This window comes from Delphinapterus leucas, chromosome 20 (genome assembly GCF_059928025.1).
Source record: "Delphinapterus leucas isolate spDelLeu-1000000601 "Yukka" chromosome 20, BTC_Dleu_Yukka2, whole genome shotgun sequence".
In the NCBI taxonomy this organism is placed as follows: domain Eukaryota; kingdom Metazoa; phylum Chordata; class Mammalia; order Artiodactyla; family Monodontidae; genus Delphinapterus; species Delphinapterus leucas.
This window is the reverse complement of record NC_143148.1, coordinates 4,028,898-4,051,880: the sequence shown is the minus strand read 5'-3', so window position 1 is coordinate 4,051,880 and position 22,983 is coordinate 4,028,898. Positions and strand designations below refer to the sequence as shown.

Sequence of the window (22,983 nt, the reverse complement as noted above, 5' to 3'; positions counted from 1 at the left end):
AACTATGATACTAAAACAAAGTAAGGTTCCAAAGCTCCCATTCCTAATCTGAACATCGTGTTTCCCAACTTTAATGGTGAGTTGGCAGAAAGAAATTTCAGCCAGGCATCCCAGAGAATTCTGACCCTAAGCCACAGGGAGCAGTAGGGACTCTGTCCTCTTCCTAAAAGAGTGTGGGCTGAGACTGAAGATGGGAGAACTAGTAACATTAAAAAATATATATTTTTTTTAAATGGGTTCTTACCTCTCAACCTGAGCATCTGATTTCAACGTGGTATCATTCTCCAGGAATATCCTCTTTCCTACCTGCAGTGAGATTTTCTGCAAGTTTTGACAGTGTTTAAGGCAGAAAGAAGACTGCATCATTTCCAATGTACTTGTCAAGTGGATAGAGATCTCCGTGACGGGGGCCATTGCATCCTCCACAAGCTCCTCCTCCTGAGATTCATAAAGACAATACAAAACCTCCTTCGCGTCCACGGTTGAGAAGGGCTTCTTCCCATGGGGCACTGATCTGCATTTCAGTAACTGCTGCTTGACCTCCGTGGATACCAGACAGCCAAAAGTCGTCTCCAGCTCCACGGCCCTTTCTTTGTTGGAGAGGCCAAATACGAAGTAGCCCACCTGGGTCAGGTTGGGGTTCTTCAGTCTTCCTTCCTTGGACAGCAGCTTCTGCACATCCCCAATGTGGCACCTGTGGCCACCCACGTCCTCCTTCTCCGTCTCCAAGACATAGAACATGGCGGCAAGGAACTGCTGGACGCTGAGGTGGATGAAAGAGTAGCAGGCCCCACAGTCTTTGCTCTTCCGGAGAATATTCTTGTCCAGGAAAGGACAGAGGGCAGACTCCTTTACCCCAAGTCTCCTGAGGTCTTCTCCATCAAACACAGATGTCTGTGTCCATATGCCCTCAGCAGCCAAGAGGCACACAGACTTCAACGAAGCTTGGAGACAGTCACTGGGGCAGCTGTTGCGAGCTGCTGTGAACTGGCTGCAGAGAAATCGCAGGAACAGGGACGTGGTGGTCCGGCAGGTCGAGGCAGGGTCTTCCCCCCTCTCCATCTGCCGTTTCAGACACGTGCAGACAATCCAGCACACAGCAGGCGCTGAGCCCATGTGGAACAGAGCTGCGTTCTCCTTCATCAACTCGAAAGCTCGCAGGGCTTGCGTCTCCTCTTCAAAGTGTTTCAGGAAATACGCCTTCCTGTCCAGCTCCAAGAACCCCTTGATTTCTATGAAGAGTGGCTGTTCAACCAAGAGCCGGAGCCCCCTCAGGGCCCCCGGTCGAGTGGTGATCACTAAAGTGGACCTGGGTAACATTTTTCTCTTCAGCAAACTCCCCAGGAGGACGGGCACTGGCTTCTGCTTCTTCCAGTCGCCGCATATGTCATGGATGAGCGCCCCCGAGGGGACTCTCAGCTCATCAAAGCCATCAACGACGAACAGGATTTTCCGTGCTTGGGTGAGGATCCCTGGAATGGCATCCTGTAAATCCGGCCCATTCGCAGATATCAGCTCTGCAAAAGTGCACGTCCCCTTGTGGTTGAGGTCCTTGCAGCTGAGATAGAAGGCGGAACTGGATGTCTCTGCCTGGTCGTCCTGTGTCCAGTCCAGCATCAGCTGTTTGGCCACTGTGGTTTTCCCGACACCGGCAGGACCATGCAGCACCACCGTAAGTGGCATCGACTGTATGGACGTTTGGGGCTTCAAGTATGATATCAACTTTGGGCTTCTCTGGGTAATGTTGTGGAAGCCACCATCATCTCCTGGCCAAAGTGTATTCTTCCAGATAGAAACTTTCTCCATCGTGTTTCTCTCTCTCCTCTTCACCTATATTGACCTGTAATGGGAAAGAATTGAGGTACCACTGACTACACGTAGCTGGAAAAACTCATACTGTAAAGGACCAGCGTCAGGGAGGAAGTAATGTTCCTCTACGCTTCTGGGTTCTTCTGGCTGGTCTAAGAATTAAAATGACATGAGATGGATTAACAAGAGAAAAAAACAAAATTTTAATAACATATACATGACCCAGGAGCACTGAGTTACTCACCAAAATGGCTGAAACGCTCACCTTAAATACCATCTCAGCTAAACAAAAGAAGGAAGATGTTGAAGGTAATGGTTTGGGATTTCAAAGGGGAGGAAGGAAATACACTTGGAAATGGAAAAGCAAATATTCGGTAGACAAAGGTTTGCTGGGCCAGCAGGAACTATGGGACCCAGAGTGCACTCTGGTCTCCAGATCCCGCTGAGTTTCCCCACCACCCTTAGCCCACGTTCTTTGCAGACATCTCTGGTGACAGCTCTGTTCTGGGAATAGGGTCTCTATCTGAAGTCTTAAGGTGGTTAAGAGGAAGTCAAAGTTTCTTCCTGAGTAGTTTGGGCCTCGATCGTTTCAGCTTGAAATAATCTGCAGGCCAAAGAGACATTTTGGGGTGCTAAGTTTTGCTCCCCTACACCAGAAATGAGGAAGCAAGAAGAGGAAAATTACCACGCACACGACCGAACACCAAAGCTATGACTATAAGACAGTAGTTCCCTGGCGGTCCAGTGGCTAAGACTCCAACGCAGGGGTTGTGGGTTCGATCCCTGATAGGGGAACTCAGATCCTGCACGCTACATGGCCAAAGAAAAAAGAAAAGCGGGGGGAGCAGTAGTTCTCCACCTGCGTTTTCTAACCCCCAAGTCTCCTTTTGCCTCTTCCAATGATACCTAGCAGGGCCCTGTGGGACTCCTGGGCACCAAGCCTTTCTGTGTCCCCCCATTTCTTGATTACAGGAAATAGCCTTCATTCAGCCTCCATGACCTTCCCTGGGTTCCAAGAAGCAGATTCAAGCAGTTGTTAATTAGGGGGAAGGAGGGGATGTGAGACCAGGGAGAAACAGTCAAGAGAAACATTTGCGCAGCCTTGGGGCAGGGTCCCGGTTCCCCATCAAGGGATACACACAACAACATCTCTGAGCTGTTTGGCAGATACTGAAACCCCTCCAGGTGGGAGAAGTTAACAGTTAATGATGATATGCTGCCCAAAAGCATGTACACCCCAACCCAGTTGTAACTTGAAGGTTGATGGCGCTGACTTCCACTTACCTCACTACCAACCAGTCAGAAGAAATGCCCATGAGCTGATCACAGCCTCTTTGAACCATTACTATAAAACTTCTCACTACCCTCTCCAAGGGGGCGGGGGGGGCACAGCTTTGAGGGCATGAGCCCGCTGTGGCCCCCTTGGCCTGGCAAAGCAATAAAGCTATTCTTTTCTACGTCACTCAAAACTCTGTCTCCGAGATTTAATTCGGTATCGGGGTAGAGGCCAGATCCGGCTGCACTAGCTTTGAGTTATCTATTCTTTGTACTGTGAACACTTCGTTAAACCCACGTGGATGAAAGCTCGACCCACAGGGCTATCTGTGCTTCCTAGATTAGACATTATTGTAGATAGAGAACTTTAAGTATTGAGTCTACTTTATTTTTATTATGGTAAAATACACAACATTTTTAACCACTTTAATGTGTACGATTCAGTGGCATTGAAAACATTTTCAGAGCTATGCAACCCCATCACCACTATTTAGTTCGAAGACTTTCATCGCCCCAAACAGATACCCCATATGCATCAAGCATTCATTCCCCATTTCCCCCTTCCCCAGTCCCTGGCCATCAATAACCTGCATTCTGTCTTGGTGGATTTATCTATTGGGCACATTTCACATATGTGGAATTATAAAATGTGGCCTTCTGTGTCTGGCTTCCTTCACTTAGCACAATATGTGAGTTTCATAGAGACTCTACTATTAAGTCTGTATTGCCTTCTTGGCTCATCCATCTTAAACTATGACGTCAAAAGTAAACCCCGGGCTTCCCTGGTGGCGCAGTGGTTGACAGTCCGCCTGCCGATGCAGGGGACACGGGTTCGTGCCCCGGTCCGGGAAGGTCCCACATGCCGCAGAGCGGCTGGGCCCGTGAGCCATGGCCGCTGAGCCTGCGCATCCGGAGCCTGTGCTCCGCAACGGGAGAGGCCACGACAGTGAGAGGCCCGCGTACCGCCAAAAAAAAAAAAAAGTAAACCCAAAGAATACACACGCTATTAGAAGTGACTGAATTGCTCAGGTCTATATGCTGGGGGGAAGAGTTACATACGTATACACCAAATACCTAAGAATAAGTCTAGGATCATGCATCCGATCTCTCCCTTGAGAGCCACAAGTTTGTTAAAAAAAAAAAAAAAAAAATGTTGGGGTTAGGACTCCGTGTTTTCACTGCCAAGGGCCTGTGTTCAATCCCTGGTCAGGGAACTAAGATCCCACAAGCTGCGCCATGTGGCGCACCCAAAAAAAAAAAAGAAAGAAACAAAAGAAATCATCAGTAAATGGAGAAATAACATTCATGAGTTGGAAGGCTCTGCATTACAGTATCCATTCTTTCCAAATTGTTCTACAGCTTCCACTGTAGGGGAGCAAAACCTGGTGCCCCAAAACGTCTCTGGAGCATGTGCATTACCTCGAGCTGAAAACAATGGAGGCCCAAAAGACTCAGGAAGAAACTATGACTTTCCCCCTAACTTCCTAAAAAATTTTAGACAGAGGGTCTCTTCTTGGAATAGAGCTGCCACCAGAGGTATATGCAAAGAACACGAGCTAAGTGTGACAGGGGAAACTCAGCAGGGCCTGGAGATCAGAGGCCACTCTACGTTCCTGCCTGGCCCAGCAAACACTTGTTTACCAAACATTTGCTTTTCCGTCTTCAGGTGAATTGCCTTTCTCCCCTTTGAAGTCCCAAACCGCTACCCACAACATCCCCTTTTGCCTTGAGAAATGGAGTATTTCCTGCCATATCGGTAAACAAAGGATGCCCCAGTCATCAGCGATTACAGCCACCAGTGAGCTGGTGAGCCCCGAGGGAACTCAGGAAGGAAACAAAGGATACCCGCCATCTAGCAGCCATCAGACTGCAGCCAGTCCCCACGGTGAGCCCTGAGGGAACTCAGGATGAGAAAACGCGGGATACTGACCTCAGCCGAGGTGCCTGTCAAAGGAATGGTTTCAGTGAGCCCAGACTCTTGCATCTTCCCATACATAGAAAAGTGCTAAGTGCCTTAACTCGAGATACCTGGTTGTCTTTTATCAACGGTAACCTTTTGTTCCTACCACCTGCCCTTTATTGCAAAACTCCTGTATATCCTAGCTCCCCCCTCACCTCCTCACAGCAGTTCTCTCAGGGTTACTTGAGACCCTGACTCCCAGGCTTGAAGTCCTCAGCAAATCCCCCAAATATAACATAACTCTCAACTTTTAGGTGGTGAAAATATTTTTTTAGTCGACAGTCTTTAGCTGAAGATGGTACTTAAGGTAAGGGTTTGGGCCATTAATGGCCAGTTACGCAGTCTCCCTGACTCTCTCCCATTTATACATATGGTGCTAAACAACTGTCAGATTTTTTTCTTGTTTATCAGTCCCAGGTCAATTCTTAGGCCAGCCAGAAGAACCTAGAAGGGTGGAGGAACATTTCTTCCTCCCTGACATATTAAAACAAGATAAAACTCAATGGAAAGAAATCAAAAGATGTGGAAAAGGCACTTCAAAAAAGGAACAGCCAAATAGCCAATAAGCATATTGAAAGACCTTCAACCTTGTTAGACTTCAGAGAAATACAAATTAAGAACCTGATGAACAGAAAAAACGACACCCCCATCAGAATGGTTAAAATTAAAGACGGGCACAAGCACTTCACACAATGAAGGACAACTCTTACATGCTGGCACGAGTTAAACGGAGAAAACAGGGACTTCCCTGGTGGCCCAGTGGTTGAGAATCCGCCTGCCAATGCAGGGGGCACGGGTTCGAGCCCTTGTCCGGGAAGACCCCACGTGCCGTGGAGCAACTAAGCCCGCGCGCCACAACTACTGAGTCTGCGCTCTACAGCCCGCGAGCCACAACTACTGACCCTGCACTCTAGAGCCCAAGCTCTGCAACAAGAGAGAGAAGCCCGGGCACCACAACGAAGAGTGGACCCCGCTCGCCGCAACTAGAGAAAGCCCACGCGCAGCAACGAAGACCCAACGCAGCCAAAAATAAATAAGTAGGTAAATTTAAATTGAGAAAACACCACTGCCAAACTTGCGGGTGGTTTTCGCTACAGCTAACTAAGCACATGTGCTCTATGACACAGCAATTTTACCTCCAATTAGAAACCCCACGATAATCAGTGCTTAGGTCTGCAAAAGATGCACGCACATCTGTTCACAGAACCTTTATTCTTCATGTCCCCAAACTGTACTTGTAAAAGAAACCATACAACGAGAACTCTGAGTTGATTCAATGTATATGAAGTTTACAACAAGCAAAACTAACGTGTGGTGGTAGTAGTCAGAATAGAGGTTGCCTTTCCCAAACAGCTCAGAGAGAAGAGTAAACCTCCACTGGAAAAGTTGTCTATTGACCTGGTAAGTGATTACATGGGAGTGTGACTATATACATGAACATACACTGATGTAATCTCTCATCAAGTATGATTAGCTAATTAAGTATGATAGTAAATATGTACAACCAGAGATTTATACATATACAAATGCACACACGAAAAAATGTTTCAAAAACTCAAGAGGAAGTTAGCATAGCTTTTTAACTGAGAAATGACAGGATAAAAGACAAAATATGCCTACATAAGATGTTCACTTTATAAACATACCCCCTTTATCTGGATAATCTCCTCTACATTTTCTGTAATCCCTGTCTTTCTAAGGAGCCACTATGATAGTCAACATCTGAGTATTTACCATGTACAGGAACTATTATAAGCTCTTCTATAGATCATATTTTTTTCTTCCAACCATCTTACTGGGTAAATTCTATTATCTATGCTTCATATGAGGAATCTGAGGCTTAGGGAAGTGGTTCTCAAAGTATGGCCCGCAGACCACAGCATCATCTGGGAACTCATGAAAATGCTGACTCTTCAGCCCTATCCCCAGCCCTACAAAATCAAAAACTCTGGAGGTGGGCCCAGAAAACCGTGTTTTAACAAAGCTTCCAGGTGATTATGATAAATGCTAGTTTTAGAATCACGGGCATAGAGAAACAAAGGCCCAAGTACTCACATTTGCTCAAGCTGAAGCCAAGATTATATCCAGGAGTTTAACTCAAGAACCTGTGCTCTCAACCACTGGCACTTCCTCAATGGAACAAAAAGCAAATAAATAAAAAATCCTTACATCCTCGGGCATTAAATGGGCAACACTGGGGAAGATTCACAAAAAGAAAAACACTGTTAAGTAAGTACGTGGGGGGAATTACACCCAATTAGAAGATTTATTGTGAAAAATGTTTCAAATCACAACATATGATAAGAGCTCACAATTGTTATATTTAATATAAAAATGCTCATGCTAAAATGCCAAGTCATGGGCTTCCCTGGTGGCGCAGTGGTTGAGAGTCCGCCTGCCGATGCAGGGGACACGGGTTCGTGCCCCGGTCCGGGAAGATCCCACATGCCGCGGAGCGGCTGGGCCCGTGAGCCATGGCTGCTGAGCCTGCGCATCCGGAGCCTGTGCTCCGCAACAGGAGAGGCCACGACAGTGAGAGGCCCGCGTACCGCAAAAAAATAATAATAATAAAATAAAATAAAATGCTAAGTCAGAAGAGCGCAATAACTAAAAAGCGTCATCACACCTGTAACGTGCCAACTGAAGCAAGACAGACAATCACCTCCTCAGCCAGAAAAGTGCTGGAAGCATATACACCCCCAAAACCCAACGACTGTGTTTGAGTTTCCATACCATGGATGATTTTATCCAGATATTGTCCCTTTATTTCAATGCTGCCTCTGGTGAACATGCATTTGGTTTGGGGAAGAAAAAATGTTAAAGGGAAATGAGTCACCCAGATCATAGAAAGTCAAAGGGTAAACACACCGCCTGTCATGTTTTCCAGTTGAGATGAGGAGGAAGAAATTCCAGGAAGGTGGCGGGTGATGAGGTTAGAAGCCAGACGGAGTAGACTGGGACACACAGGAGTGACGGCGACTTGGAGCCACATAGAGCTCTTCTTAGAAACCTGACAGGGAGAGTGAAAACCTACATTTCGGGTTTAAGAGCCCACAGGTGAAGGGAGGGGTGAAGGTCCTCGACAAGCATAGGGAGGGGGGCACAAAAGCTGCTGGAATTTTGGATCAGACAGTGACGAGGAAGAAGGCTTTTGCATCCGAAGACGGAGCGCACAGCAGCTCAGCGTGAATGAAGCGGACCATTAAAATAGGCCGAAAGTCACCATCTCGCTCCAGCCTGGGCACTGCTTACACATCAGTAATGTGGTTCTCACGTAACTGAAGGACGACCAGTTAGGATTGCAGGTAACACCACGAGCCGCTCGTTGACTAAACGAGGTAGCCCAGTACAGCAAAACCGCATTAGAGCCACGTGGGAAAACAAGGAAGGTAAATGCCCAAGACTAAAGGGTGCACAGAGGTAGTTAGCTCTCTGGACCCCCCAGGAGACGGAGCATAATTCCTTGAAGGAGATATTGGGGGGAAACCCGAATGAAGTCAGAGAAGGAAACAAAAGAGGAATTTCTGGTTCCGTACAAGTGGGTAAGGATGAACATGTACATGTGAGAACCCCCGGAGTGGAGAGTGACATAAACCTCTGGCTTCCTACCCTAACCCTGCTCAAGTAACTGGATAAGTCATTTAATTTCCAGTTCCCACTGCTAAGCCTGTTTGGCCAAGAGCCACACCTGAAACCATGCGATGCCAGGAATATAGCGGCTCCTTCCCTGAGTGAAGATGCCTTGTGATTACAGCGGCAGAGACACTCCCGCTTAGGTCATTCTCTCTGCTCTTACCATCGTGAAAGCGGATTGTTCCCACCCAGACTGAATGGGTGACGGGAAAAGGGGGTAGTCCGTGACTCGGGCATATTCATAGGCAGATAAAAGCAGGACCTGAGAGGTAGCCTTGAAAAATGAATAACAAAATGAGTTGATGGAGTCAAATAGACTACAGGTGAATAGCTTTACCCTTAGCGGAAAGCAGTTCTTTGTTTTGGTGGGTTGTTTTTTTTTTTTGGCCGTGCCACGGGGCACGTGGGATCCTAGCTCGCAAACCAGGGATGGAAGCCGTGCCCCCTGCGGTGGAAGCTTAGAACCCTAACCACTGGACGCCAGGCAAGTCCCAAGCAGTTCTTTATTTGAAATAGGTATGAGCAACGTAAGGGTGAAGACCAGTGCTGAGAAACTTAGGACCTGAGCTGGAACAAGCCTGAAAGGCTCCGCTGTGACAGCAAGATAAAAGCAAAGGCACTTGCTGAAAAGGAAGCGATATGCTGCTGCCTGGAACTACAGAACTGCTCAGGACTCTGCATCTAATTAGCAGCAGTAGTTCCCCTTGATGCTCTGTCGCCACAAGCATGTGGGGGGAAAAAAATACAAATTTATAAATTCATGACCACGTTGCTGTCCCCTACCCTTCATGACAGTGACACTTGCATCCGTCTTTTGAGATCAAGGAGTGATACCATCCCAAATTATAGATGCAAAACTGAGGCTCTGACACAGTAGTCCTCTGCTCGAAATTACAGTGGGAATGCAAAGGTACCGCAGGTGGGCCTGAGGGATCTCTTTGGGGTGATGGAAACGTCCTGAAATTGGGTTATAGTTATGGTTGCACAACTCTGTTGTAAGTCTGCTAAAAGTCACTTAAAATGGGTGGGTTTTGCAAGATGGAAATCATACCTTAAAGAAACACTTAAAAATAGCATTGGGGGCTTCCCTGGTGGCGCAGTGGTTGAGAGTCCGCCTGCCGATGCAGGGAACACGGCGTCGTGCCCCGGTCCGGGAAGATCCCACATGCCGCGGAGCGGCTGCGCCCGTGAGCCATGGCCGCTGAGCCTGCGCGTCCGGAGCCTGTGCTCCACGGCGGGAGAGGCCACAGCAGTGAGAAGCCCGCGTGCCGCAAAAAAAAAAAAAAAAAAAAAAAAAGAGTTACACATGAAATCATTGGCAGCTGTCCCCCCTCCAAATCTCGTCTCCTCCTTATAAAGAGAGAGCTCAACTTGAGGCCTGCAAAAACCTTCTCAAAGTCTCACGCCGCCATTCAAGCTCGCAACATTCTGTGCTAGAGACTCCACCAATAACTGCCACTGAGTTAAGAGATCACACAGAGAAACAGGTACAAGAGTAGGTACTCACCTCCCTTCGGCTACGACTCAGTTGCAACCTGTGGGTTATCTCACGCAAAGCAAAACCTCCACCAAGAGGAATTCTTCTACCAGCTCGCACTCTGTGATTGGCCCATGGGACCTGGCGGGAGGGCAGGACTTCCTGCCCAGGGTGAAATGGCTCTCCTTATAATGGTCAACCGGTGGTTCTCAATCTTTAAAGTGAGACTCACATTGAAATTACCCAGGTCCAATCCTTGGTCATCCTACTTGAATTGGTCTGGGGTGGGCTTTAAGAAGCCAGAAGCCTTCAAAAGCCCCCCAGGTGATTCTGCTACTGACCAGGGTTCTTGACCTTCCCCAAGCAATAGAAATTGATCAGAGGCCAGACAAGAAATTCGTGCAAGGTTTTATTGGTGCACTTGCTGCAGCTGGGGGGAGAGAGAACAAACTTCACGTTCCCTTGCTGGCTTGCTCCCCAAGGCAGGGGGAGGGGTGAGCTCTCTCCTTATATGGGGAGAGGGTAGGGGTGTGTCCAGGGGTTCGGGCTGGAGGGGGGCTTAGGTGGTTTGCCCACCCATGAGGTGGTGTTTTGTGCAGGGGGCATGCTCAGTACCCTGCTTTTGCTCCCAACCCCCCGCCCCCCCGCTTTTGCTCCGGGCTCTTCAAAATTGTCAGTTGCGTTTTCTGGTCTCTTTGTATCTTTTGTCCAGAATTTGCCCCACCTGTAGGTAGGCACGCAGTTATTTTTAGTCCCATGTAGTTTCTTTGCGTTTTGTTGCTCGAGGAGTCCAGGTGCAAGCATTGCAGCAAAGGGTCCCAGGTCCCAGCCCATCTCAATTCTTGTAATTTTTTTAATTTTTAAAAATTGCTGTTTACTATATTTATTTATTTTTAATTTTTGGCTACCACGCAGCATGTGGGATCTTAGTTCCCCGACCAGGGATCGAATCCACGCCCCCTGCATTGGAAGGCAGATTCTTAACCACTGTACCACCAGGGGATTCCCCAGCCTGTCTCAATTCTAATGTGCAATCTCTCTCCCAGACCAACTAGGTCAGGTTTTTCAACCTTGGCACCTAGCAATATTTTGAGATGCATGATTCTTTGTTATGGGGAGCTGTCCTGTGCATGATAGGATGTTTAGCAACATCTCTGGTCTCTACCCACTAGATGCCAGTAGCACCATCCAGTTCTGACAACAAAAAATGTCTCCGAACTTTGTCAAATGTCCGCTGGGGAACAAAAATCACCCCTGGTTGAGAACCACTGACACAGGTGCAATTAGCTGACTCCATCACACCAAGGATATTGAAATGCATCCATATTCCATGTTAACTAAAATGTATCTATCACAATGGTCAAGTTCATCTGTTCTACAGTTGATGGTATTAGTTACTGTTGACATTTAAGTGTGCATCCATGTCACTTATTTTGTATCAATTCTTATATAAGTATTAATTTTAACTCATTTTGCCTCTTTGAGAGCCAATGTTTTTCAAGGAAAAAATTTGAAAACCTGAGGACTCTCCAGGCTCTATGACTGGAAAATAGCCTGTGGCTAAATAACAATATTCAATATCTTGTAAGAACCTATAATGGAATATAATCAGAAAAAAATAACTAAATCACTATGCTGTACACCGGAAACTAACAATATTTTAAATCAACTCTACTTCAATTTTTTTTTTTTTTTTTTTTTTTTTTTGCGGTACCCGGGCCTCTCACTGTTGTGGCCTCTCCCGTTGCGGAGCACAGGCTTCAGACGCGCAGGCTCAGCGGCCATGGCTCACGGGCCCAGCCGCTCCGCGGCATGTGGGATCTTCCCGGACCGGGGCATGAACCCGTGTCCCCTGCAACGGCAGGCAGACTCTCAACCACTGCGCCACCAGGGAAGCCCCTACTTCAATTTTTTAAAACCATAAAATTTAGTGATGATAACATGTCACGTACATTCTAAGCCCATTGCATATATTATCTCATTCAATTCTCAAACAATAATATGAGGCAGGTATTACTATTATCATAACTGTTTTGTACACCTGAAACAGTGTGAAAGGCAGTCAAAATCTAGAGCACATACTCTTTTTTTTTTCTTTTAATAAATTTATTTATTTATTTTTGGCTGCGTTGGGTCTTTGCTGCTGCACACGGACTTTCTCTACTTGCCGCGAGTGGGGGCTACTCTTTGTTGAGGTGTGCGGGCTTCTTACTGCGGTGGCTTCTCTTGTTGCAGAGCACGGGCTCTAGGCACGTGGGCTTCGGTAGTTGCAGCATGTGGGCTCAGTAGTTGTGGCTCACGGGCTCTAGAGCACAGGCTCAGTAGTTGTAGAGCACGGGGCTTAGTTGCTCTGCAGCATATGGGATCCTCCCGGACCGGGGATCCAATCTGTGTCCCCTGTATTGGCAGGCAGATTCTCAACCACTGCGCCACCAGGGAAGCCCTAGAGCACATACTCTTAACCAGGGGTCAGCAAACTTTTTCTGCAGAGCCAGATAGTAAATACTTTCAATTTTGCAGGAAATATATTATCCGTAGCAACTACTCAATTCTGCCATTGCAGAAAGAAAGCAGCCACAGACAATATATAGTGAATGGGCTGACTGTGTTCCAATAAAACTTTATTGACAAAAACAAGTGGTGGGCCAGATTCAGCCACTGGCCACAGGTTGCTGGTCCTTGCTGTTGTCTGTTATTCTCAACTTTCTATTTTAAATTGGAGAAATAGAGGGAAAGGGTGAGGGAGAGAGATGGGGAGAGGAAAGGAGTTAAAGGAATAAAGAAGACAGAAATGAGAATTAACTAATGTCAAGGACATTCTCCAGGTCACAGTAGGTTCTCTACATAATTAAACATGTGAAATCTCCACCACACATCTGTGAAAAGGACAATATTTCAACTATACTATTGAGAATTGAAGTCCAAAGACATTGCAGAGCTTGACAAAAGTCTCAGAACTATCAGGGCAGATAAACCCAGAACAGAAAGATATTAAAACCTCTCTCCAATAAAATTCTTCTCTAACAGTAGAAGGAGGTCATATCCTCCCAATGCTGCACACAAGGATTCATCAGACATTAGGGGGATCTTGTAGCCTTGGCTGATATATAAGTGACAGATACAGCTGTGTGATTTTAATCCAATGTTTATTATAGTTATTCTCAGTGAGACATTTGGTCTGATACACCTGGGATAGCTAGAAGTGGGAGTTACCGAGGGAGATTTTAAATTTCTGATTTTATTTCTTTGGTTTCCCTAGAAATATTTACATTTTGCTTTATTACATGAGTCTGCTTTTTTTCCGGCTTTATTGTGATATAATTGACAAAGAGAAATTTTATATATTTAAGGTGTACAGTGTGATATTTTGTTATACATTTACATTGTGAAATGACCACCGCCATCAAGCTAACACATCCATCACCTCACACAGTGTGTGTGTGTGTGTGTGTGTGTGTGTGTGTAAGAAGTGTTTTCTATTTTGCCCTGATTTGCTGAAACTGAAAGATCTTTGGCCAGAGACGTTCTGGATATTTTTACTCAAAACATAGGAGAAAAACCTTGATAACTGTTGTCAACTTTTCTTTCTGTGTCCCTTGAAAATAAATTAAACTGTGTAATATTATGTTTGCCCTTATCAATCAGCCTAAGCCAATGGGAAGTGAAATCACATCTTGCTATGTGTCAACTTACTATTTATAAAAAGTACCTGGCACTTTGATGCTTCTATACACACACATACAACACAAACCCTGAAAATATACTTCTCCTTCACTGTGTAAAAAGTCACATCTCATCCTTTTTTCAAAACTCACACTTAGGGCTTCCCTGGTGGCGCAGTGGTTGAGAGTCCGCTTGCCGATGCCAGGGGACACGGGTTCGTGCCCCAGTCCGGGAAGATCCCGCATGCCGCGGAGGGGCTGGGCCCGTGAGCCATGGCCGCCGAGCCTGCGCGTCCGGAGCCTGTGCTCCGCAACGGGAGAGGCCACAGCAGTGAGAGGCCCGCGTACCGCAAAAAAAAAAAAAATACTGATTATGTAATTACTCCCATTCCTTTCTCCCCTCAACCCCTGTCAACCAACCACTCTGTTTTCTATCTCTATGGATTTACATATTCTAGCCTTTAGCACAAACTTAGGACTTTGGACTTTTTTTCTAATATAAAGGCAAGCCACTGGCATGTTGGTTATAATTATTATTATATTCTAAGGGGAAAGAACAGAATGCCCCAAAGCCTGAAAGAACCAGGCACATCTCGAGAAACAAAAGGAGATTTTTCAGACTACAGCTTAAGATAGGGCTAGAGCAAGGGTTAGGTTTGGGGATAATCAGGAAAAAAAGCACAGAACTGATTCACTTTGCTGTACCAGAAACCAACACAACATTGTACATCAACTATACTCCAGTTAAAAAAAAAAGAAAAGAAAAAAAAGCACGGGGTGTGCACGGGGGAAACGTGGGAGAGTTTTGTGCAAAGGATAGAACAGGTCAGCTGTGAGAGGTGGGAATATTAGAAGTCGATCTGAAACTCGTATTAGGGAAGGTTGAAGAAAGAGATAAGTGTGATGGCCCAAGTGAGGTGCCACAATGTCCACAATGAGCAAGATATCGGTGAGGAGACTATGGCATCCACTAGATTCCTTCCATCCCAAACAAAGAGAGTCCTAGGACATACAGCCAAATAGACACTGACTCAACTCCTTGATGGGGCACCAAGAAGAACATCCCCCGCCGCCGCCCTCCTTTTCCACAGCTGTAGGCTCTATCCTTTTACTCTCACACTCCACACCAAGTCCCCTCCCCACTCCCATGACCTATCTCTCAGATACAACCAAGCCTTGGGATTCTAATGATGGTATCCTCAGTTATGCTCATCTGATCGACCCCCATCCTGACAACTGTGTGACTTCTGGGTCTGAGGGAGGGGTGGGAGCGGCCTGTGGACAGCTCTGACCCGGTGCATCAGGGGTTTCTTTCGGCTGTGCCAATCTTCTGCCAGAAGCCCCACCAGGAGTATTAGAATCACGGCCCCGAGGCATATCCGGACCAGATTGCTCTTAGTGTAATACTGGAAGGCAAGACCTGGAGGAACAAGAGACAGGAGCAGATGATAAAAGCCCATCTCCACAGGGGGCGCAAGTTCGATCCCCAGTCAGGGAACTAAGATCCCACACGCCGTGGGGCAACTGAGCCCACGTGTCACGACTACAGAGCCCACGCGCCCTGGAGCCCGAGTGACACAACTAGAGAGAGAAACCCTGCACGCCACAACTACAGAGAAGCCCTCGCACCACAATGAAAGAACCCGCATGCCTCAACAAAGACCCCGCGTGCCGCAGCTAAGACCTGACGCAACCAAAAAAAAAAAGAAAGAAAGAAAATAAATAAGTAAATAATCAATTTTTTAAAAAAGATCTCACATGCAGCACGGTGCAGCAAAACAAAAAAGCCCTTCTCCAAGACCCACATGCATATTGGGTTTCTCATAGCCGTATCCCTCATCTGAGGCTCTGTTACTCCCGGCTAGCTAGGATGCCAGTCTCCTTTCTGGAAGGTTCCTCTCCTCCTCACCAAGGGTTAGGATTAGATAAGCCCAATTGTCTAAGTATCACCTCTTCCATACACCCCCTCACAGGCCTCTGATACAGCCTCACCCCACACACAGGTTAGGATTAAATAAGCCCAATTGTCTAAGTATCACCTCTTCCATAAACCCCCTCGCAGGCCTCTGATACAGCCTCACCCCACACACAGACACTACCTGGTTATTTGGCTAATTGTGGATCAGGAGACAGTTGTAACGGGTGGGGAGAGAGATGACCTTTGAGAAGGTCACCTTCACACCTGATCCCTGCCCAGTTCGGAGCTCCACACACTAACAGTCCCCCTCCACTTCATACTTTACACACCAGAACCCAAGATCACAGAGCTGCAGCTTCTGTGTAGGGAAAGCAGCCAGCTTTGGGTAAAGACATGGGACGGGGAAAGGAAGTTGGTCCAGAGAAGGACACTTGCTCACCAGATGGAGGGTCTGACTCCTTTGGAAGGATGGTGATATTCCTAGAAGTTTCTGGGAAACAAAAAGGATAAGTGTAAAGGGGTGGAACCATCTCTTCTCCTACCCCTGCTTCTACCGCTATCCTGAACACATGCACTTGGGAGCTGGAATTCCAGGGTTATAAGAAGAGCATGAACTGTAGAGTCAGGGTGTTCCAATTTGAACCCCAGACCCATCACTTATTAGATGCAGGGTCTCGGGCAAATGACTTCACATGTATGAGTCAGTTTTCCTATCTGTCCTGAGAGTGACTGGGAACCCAGAAAGGTTTTGAACAAAGGGTGAAGAGGAATCTCATCAGGGTCTTAGAAAGACCCTGCTGGCATCAGGAACCTAAAAAAAGCTAGAGCTGTGTGGACGCAGTGGAGATATCTAACCTGTCGTCTGGGGATCTGTCAAAGGTCTTCCATCTTGGGGGAAATGGAGACTTTTTTCTGGGGAAGCCAAGGGCAAAGAGAATGGCAACATAAAGGAAGCATATTTGCATTGGACTGGAGGAATAAGAAAAATGTACTGTGTCCAGGTAACTATGATCTATTTGGGGCTGAAGCATGGGCTCTGCCTGGAAGCAATGGGAATGAGATTACACACATGGATCAGAGCCAAGTCAGAAGAGCAATGTGTAGGGACGAGCAATGGCCTTCCCATGATAGCCTTGGTGCCGCCATCTTGGAAAGAGCCACATTACCCAGAACACTCTTCTGCCCCCAAACTCAGAGCCCATCTCCATCCCATCCTCATCTTCAAACCCAGGACTTTCCTGGGAAGAATCAGGTGGTTTTGAGAAGCAGATTAAAAGCCTACAGCCTGACACAGACGTAGAGCACAAATGTATGGACGCCAAGGTGGGAAGCGGGGGTGGGGTGGGATGAATTGGGAGAGGGGGATTGACATATACACACTACTGATACTATGTATAAAATATATAACTAATGAGAACCTACTGTAGAGCACAGGGAACTCTACTCAGTGCTCTGTGGTGACCTAAATGGGAAGGAAATCCAAAAAAGAGGGGATTATATGTATATGTATAGCTGATTCACTTTTCTGTACAGTAGAAACACAACATGGTAAAATTTTTAAAAATTAAAAGAAAAAAAAGCCTACAGCCTGAGATGATGGAAGAGAGCCCAATCCTCCAACTCCTTTCTGCTGAGCAGTGGGCGCCTGGCTACTCACCAGTGGTGGCAACTTCGTTCACGAGTGAGTGGTTCAGTTTCTTGGAGGCTTCTGAGAATTCTAAGCAAGAAGATTATAAGGAACTGGGTAATGCCAGGTTTGCCCAGTAAGTCCCTACTCTCCATACCCCTTCTCAGATATCCAGTCTCCCTGGAACCCGTTTCTCTAACACACACTGCCCAGACACAGAGGAAAGACAAACTCAAAAAGCCCAAAATATACTGCCTTCTACTTCTGAGTGGCTTAATAAGAAATGAGGTGTCAGGTGTCATTTCGAGATGTCACAGCCTAGCGTACTATTTCTTTCTTTCTTTTTTTAAAATTTATTTTATTTACTTTTGGCTGCACTGGGTCTTTGTTGCTATGTGCAGGCTCTCTCTAGCTGCGGTGAGCGGGGACTACCCTTCGTTGCTGTGCGCGGGCTTCTCATTGCGGTGGCTTCTCTTGTTGTGGAGCACGAGCTCTAGAGCGCAGGCTCAGTAGTTGTGGTGCACGGGCTTAGTTGCTCCGCGGCATGCGAGATCTTCCCGGACCAGGGCTCGAACCCATGTTCCCTGCATTGGCAGGTGGATTCTTAACCACTGCGCCACCAGGGAAGACCTAGCGTACTATTTCTTAAGACACAGGCTGACATCCGATACCGCCGGAAGCAGCTGAGATGCCATGAAAATTGGGAAGACCATGGCTCACACAAAAGATAGTGCAGTGGTTCTCAAAGTAGCATCCCCAGACCAGCAGCATCAGCATCCCCCGGGAACTTGAAAATTATTGGACCCCACCCCAGACCCTCTGAATCAGAAACTCTACGGGTCTAGGAATCTGTCCTGTATAAGCTCTCTAGGTGATTCTCAAGCCCACTACAGTTTGAGAACTACTGATCAATGGAATCAGAGACTCAGAACTGGAGCTCAGGAATCTACAATTTTACAAGCCACCCTGCTTATTCTTCTACAGGTTAGACATCATAAACCATCCCCGAAAGGCTGGAGAGAAGAGGGGATAGTCATATCTATACATTTATTATACCTTCTTTACAAGCAGAAATAAGGAATTTTTAAAAATAAAGCAAATCTGTGAAAGAGGCAAATGAAATGAACTGAGAAATCTAGACAAAGAGGAGAAAGAAAAGGGGGTCCATGTGCCTTATACCACAGAAACCAGGGTGAATCCTCCGGAACTTACCTGTCACAGAGGAAGGTGGTTCTGTAGGCAACCAGCTGGGGGTAAAAGAGGTCCCTGAGAAATCAGAAAAAGAAAAGACAGAGAATTCTGTGCTCTGTTAGGTATGGATCCTGAGCAAACCCAGTTTCCTCACCTGGAAAATAAAAATAAAGATGCTTCCATCATTGGACTGTCGTGGGTGTTAAATCGCATTTGAAAGGCACACCTAGCACGTTCTGGGGCTGATTAATGACACTCCCTGCAGCTGCCTTCCCTGCTTCTCGAACCTCGGTGCTTTCCTTTCTTCTGGATCTCTGTGACCTGCCGTCTTACTTACCTGCCTTCCCTGGGAACAAACCGGGCTCTTGCCTCCTGGGAAGCAGAGGAGGAGACAGAAACTATGGGATACATCTGGGGAAGACAGGCATCCCACGTGGGGAGAAAAGGGAACTGCCTAAGGAATAAAACACAGCCTCGCTTTCCCCTCGCACCACCCTTGCTGCTTGCTTGTGGATTTTTTTTTTTTTACCTAGACAAGTCACAAGGCATTATTCATAGTATTAAAATTTCTTTTTTTAACATCTTTATTGGAGTATAATTGCTTTACAATGGTGTGTTAGTTTCTGCTTTATAACAAAGTGAATCAGTTATACATATACATATGTTCCCATATCTCTTCCCTCTTGCGTCTCCCTCCCTCCCACCCTCCCTATCCCCTCTAGGTGGTCACAAAGCACCGAGCTGATCTCCCTGTGCTATGCGACTGCTTCCCACTAGCTATCTATTTTACATTTGGTAGTGTATATATGTCCATGCCACTCTCTCACTTTGTCCCAGCTTACCCTTCCCCCTCCCATATCCTCAAGTCCATTCTCTAGTAGGTCTGTGTCTTTATTCCTGTCTTACCCCTAGGTTCTTCATGACATTTTTTTCCCTTAAATTCCATATATATGTGTTAGCATACGGTATTTGTCTTTCTCTTTCTGACTTACTTCACTCTGTATGACAGACTCTAGGTCCATCCACCTCATTACAAATAGCTCAATTTCGTTTCTTTTTATGGCTGAGTAATATTCCATTGTATATATGTGCCACATCTTCTTTAGCCATTCATCCGATCATGGACACTTAAGTTGTTTCCATCTCCTGGCTATTGTAAATATAGCTGCAATGAACATTTTTTTCTTGGGAATTCCCTGGCAGTCCAGAGGTTAGGACTCTGTGCTTTCACTTCTGAGGGCATGGGTTCAATCCCTGGTTGGGGAACTAAGATCCCACAAGCTGCACAGCATGACCAAAACATTTTTAAAAATAAAATTTAGGGCTTCCCTGGTGACGCAGTGGTTAGGAGTCCGCCTGCCGATGCAGGGGACGCGGGTTCGTGTGCCGGTCCGGGAAGATCCCACATGCCACGGAGCGGCTGGGCCCGTGAGCCATGGCCGCTGAGCCTGCGCGTCCGGAGCCTGTGCTCCGCAACGGGAGAGGCCACAACAGTGAGAGGCCCAGGTACCGCAAAAATAAATAAATAAATAGATAGATAAATAAATAAAATTTATTTTTCTTAGTGTGTATACCCAGAATAATGGCCTCCCAAATATGACAGTATCCTAATCCCCAGAACCGGTGACTATGGTACCTTCCATGGCAAAAGGGACTTTGCAGATATGATTCAGAATCTTGGGCTGATTCCCAGCAGCATGGATGGATCTAGAGATTGTCATACTGAGCGAAGTAAGCAGGACAGAGAAAGACAAACATCACAAGATATCGCTCATATGTGGAATCTTAAAAAAAGGGTACAAATGAACTTATTTACAAAACAGAAACAGAGTCACAGACATAGAACACAAACTTATGGTTACCGGGGGAAAGCGGGGGAGGGACAAATTGGGAGATTGGGATCGATGCCTACACCCTACTATGTAGAAAACAGACAACTAATAAGGACCTACTGTATAGCACAGGGAACTCTGCTCAATACTCTGTAATGTATGGGAAAAGAATCTTAAAAAGAGTGGATATACGTATATGTATACCTGAATCTCTTTGTCATACACCTGAAACTAACACAACATTGTTAATCAACTATACTCCAATATGAAATATAAAAAAAAATTTTTAAATAAAAATAAGGGACCTCCCTGGTGGTCCAGTGGTTAAGACTCCACACTCCCAATGCAGGGGGCGCAGATTCGATCCCTGCTCGGAGAACTAAGATCCCACACGCTGCATGGCCCGGCCTAAAAATAAATTAATTAATTAATAAAATAAAGTAGGGAATTCCCTGGTGGTCCAGGGGTCCGTGCATCCACTGCAGGGGGCACAGGTTTGATCCCTGGTCGGGGAACTAAAGCTCCCGCATGCCACACAGTGCGGCCAAAAAAAAAAAGGAAAAAGGAAGAAACAAAATTTTAAAGAATAAAAATAAAATAAAAGACTGCATATATGTATATGTATAACTGATTCACTTTGCCGTACACCTGAAACTAACACAACATTGTAAATCAACTATACTTCAATAAAAAATTTTTTAAAAAGAATCTTGGGCTGGGGAGATTACCCTGGACTACCTGGGTGGGGCCAATCACAAGGGTCCTTAAAAGCATAAGAGAGAGGCAGGAAGGAGGAAGAGTCAGAGATAGATTAGAAGATGCTATGATGCTGACTCTGATGATGGAGCAATGGACCATGGAAGCCAAGAGATGTAGGCACCTCTAGAAGCTGGAAGAGGCACCAGAAACCTCCCCTTGAGCCTCCAGAAAGAAGGCTGGCTGACACCTTTGTCTTATCCCCGCAGGACCCCTTTTTGACTTCTGACCTCCAGAACTGTAAGGTAATAAATCTGTGATATTTTAAACCAGTGAATTCATGGTGATTTGTTACAGCAGCACTCAGACACTCATACACCCTCCAAAGCCTCTGTCTTCTCCTGCCCTCCCACTTTCTTCATGCCTATTGCTCCCTCCCCTTGGAGCTTCCACCAGGGCCTGTGAAGGCTGGGGGAAACGGTTTGGTCTGCACCCCTAACCTGTGACCACGAGCTCCAGGGGGTCGCTGGGGGCCGACCACAGGTATGGAGATCTGCTGGAAAAGCTGTAGCATCGGTAGGTCCCACTGTGGGCAGCAGTCACCGTGGTGATGGGAAAATCAGCCTGGTACCACCTTTCAGGTGTCTTGTAGGGCCCAGTGTCCCCCTCCTTGTACAGAGCAAATTGGTCAAAACTATACTGGGTGTGACACCGTAGAGTTACGTCCACTCCTGGGGCCACTGCCGTGCTGGGCTGGGCTGAGAGCGAGGGCTTGGTGAAAACTCCTGGGAGAGAAGAAAACTCTGGTATTAAAGATGGTGGCCCCTGTGGAAAACAGTACGGAGGTTCCTTAGAAAACTAAAAATAGAATTACTATATGATCCATCAATCCCACGCCTGGGCATATAGCCGGACAAAACTCTAATTCAAAAAGATACGTGCACCCCTATGTTCATAGCAGCATTACTCACAATAGCCAAAGCATGGAAACAACCTAAATGTCCATCAACAGATGAATGGATAAAGAAGATGTGGTACATATATACAATGGAATACTACTCAGCCATAAAAAGGGATGAAATAATGCCATTTGCAGCAACCTGGATGTAACTAGAGATTATCATACTAAGTGAAGTAAGTCAGAAAGAGAAAGACAAATACCACATGATATCACTTCTATGTGGAACCTAAAATATGACACAAATGAACATATCTATGAAACAAAAACAGACTCACAGACATAGAGAACAGACTGGTGGTTGCCAAGGGGGAAGGGGCTAGGGGAGGGATGGAGTAGGAGGTTGGGTTAGCAGATGTAAGCTTTTATGTACAGAATGGATAAACAACAAGGTCCTACTGTATAGCACAGAGAAGTATATTCAATATCCTATGATAAACCATAACGGAAAAGAATATTTTAATAAATAGAATATATATATATATAAAACCAAATCACTTTGCTGTACAGCAGAAATTAACACACCATTGTAAACCATTAAAAAAGTATTAAAACTGAAAATAAATAAATAAATAAAGATGGTGGCCAGTGTCTCAGCTGTGGGGTTGGGAAGGCTCCCCCACCTCTTTACAGGCTAGGGAACTTTCCAGCTGTATCCAGCCTAGAGAAGCTACTCTTCCCACCACCAGCTCACAAAGTGGTTAAGGGAGCATGACAGGAGTGACATGACGGTACCCAGGCTCAAATCCTGGTTTTGCAGCTTAGGGGCTGGACGAATCTCCCCCTATATCTGTGCCTCCGTGTTCTCTACTATAAAACGGGAATGATTGGATGAAACAATATGTATTAAGCATTTAACAGAATACGGAGTGCATAGCAAGCACCCAAAATATAATGGTAGTAACAAACTAGCTTAACCTGATATTATACCGTAAGCTTGTATTA

At 46.2% G+C, this 22,983-nt stretch overlaps 2 protein-coding genes across 8 annotated transcripts in view; both read right to left on the bottom strand.

The window, feature by feature from the left end:
• The window catches only part of NLRP7 (NLR family pyrin domain containing 7), a 119,634-nt gene extending 102,149 nt beyond the window's left edge, over positions 1-17,485 (bottom strand). For 5 of the 6 annotated variants that reach the window (XR_016390821.1, XM_089902035.1, XM_089902032.1 and 2 more), the window contains exon 1: positions 245-1,807. Coding sequence is in view for 5 of the 6 variants with exons in the window: in XM_089902035.1 (XP_089758161.1) it covers positions 245-1,806 (1,562 nt within the window). In the remaining variant the exon portion in view is untranslated. Of the gene's footprint in view, positions 1-244; positions 1,841-16,173; positions 16,225-17,391 lie in introns of those variants that run through there. The other variant, XM_030761286.2, reaches the window with a different exon arrangement.
• Positions 15,016-22,983, bottom strand: part of GP6 (glycoprotein VI platelet) — a 29,132-nt gene continuing 21,164 nt past the window's right edge. For both annotated transcript variants that reach the window (XM_022585977.3, XM_089902079.1), the window contains 5 exons: positions 21,581-21,865; positions 18,574-18,627; positions 17,392-17,451; positions 16,174-16,224; positions 15,016-15,236 (listed from right to left, as the gene is read on the bottom strand). In XM_022585977.3, the coding sequence (XP_022441685.1) occupies positions 15,016-15,236; positions 16,174-16,224; positions 17,392-17,451; positions 18,574-18,627; positions 21,581-21,865 (671 nt within the window). The remainder of the gene's footprint in view (positions 15,237-16,173; positions 16,225-17,391; positions 17,452-18,573; positions 18,628-21,580; positions 21,866-22,983) is intronic.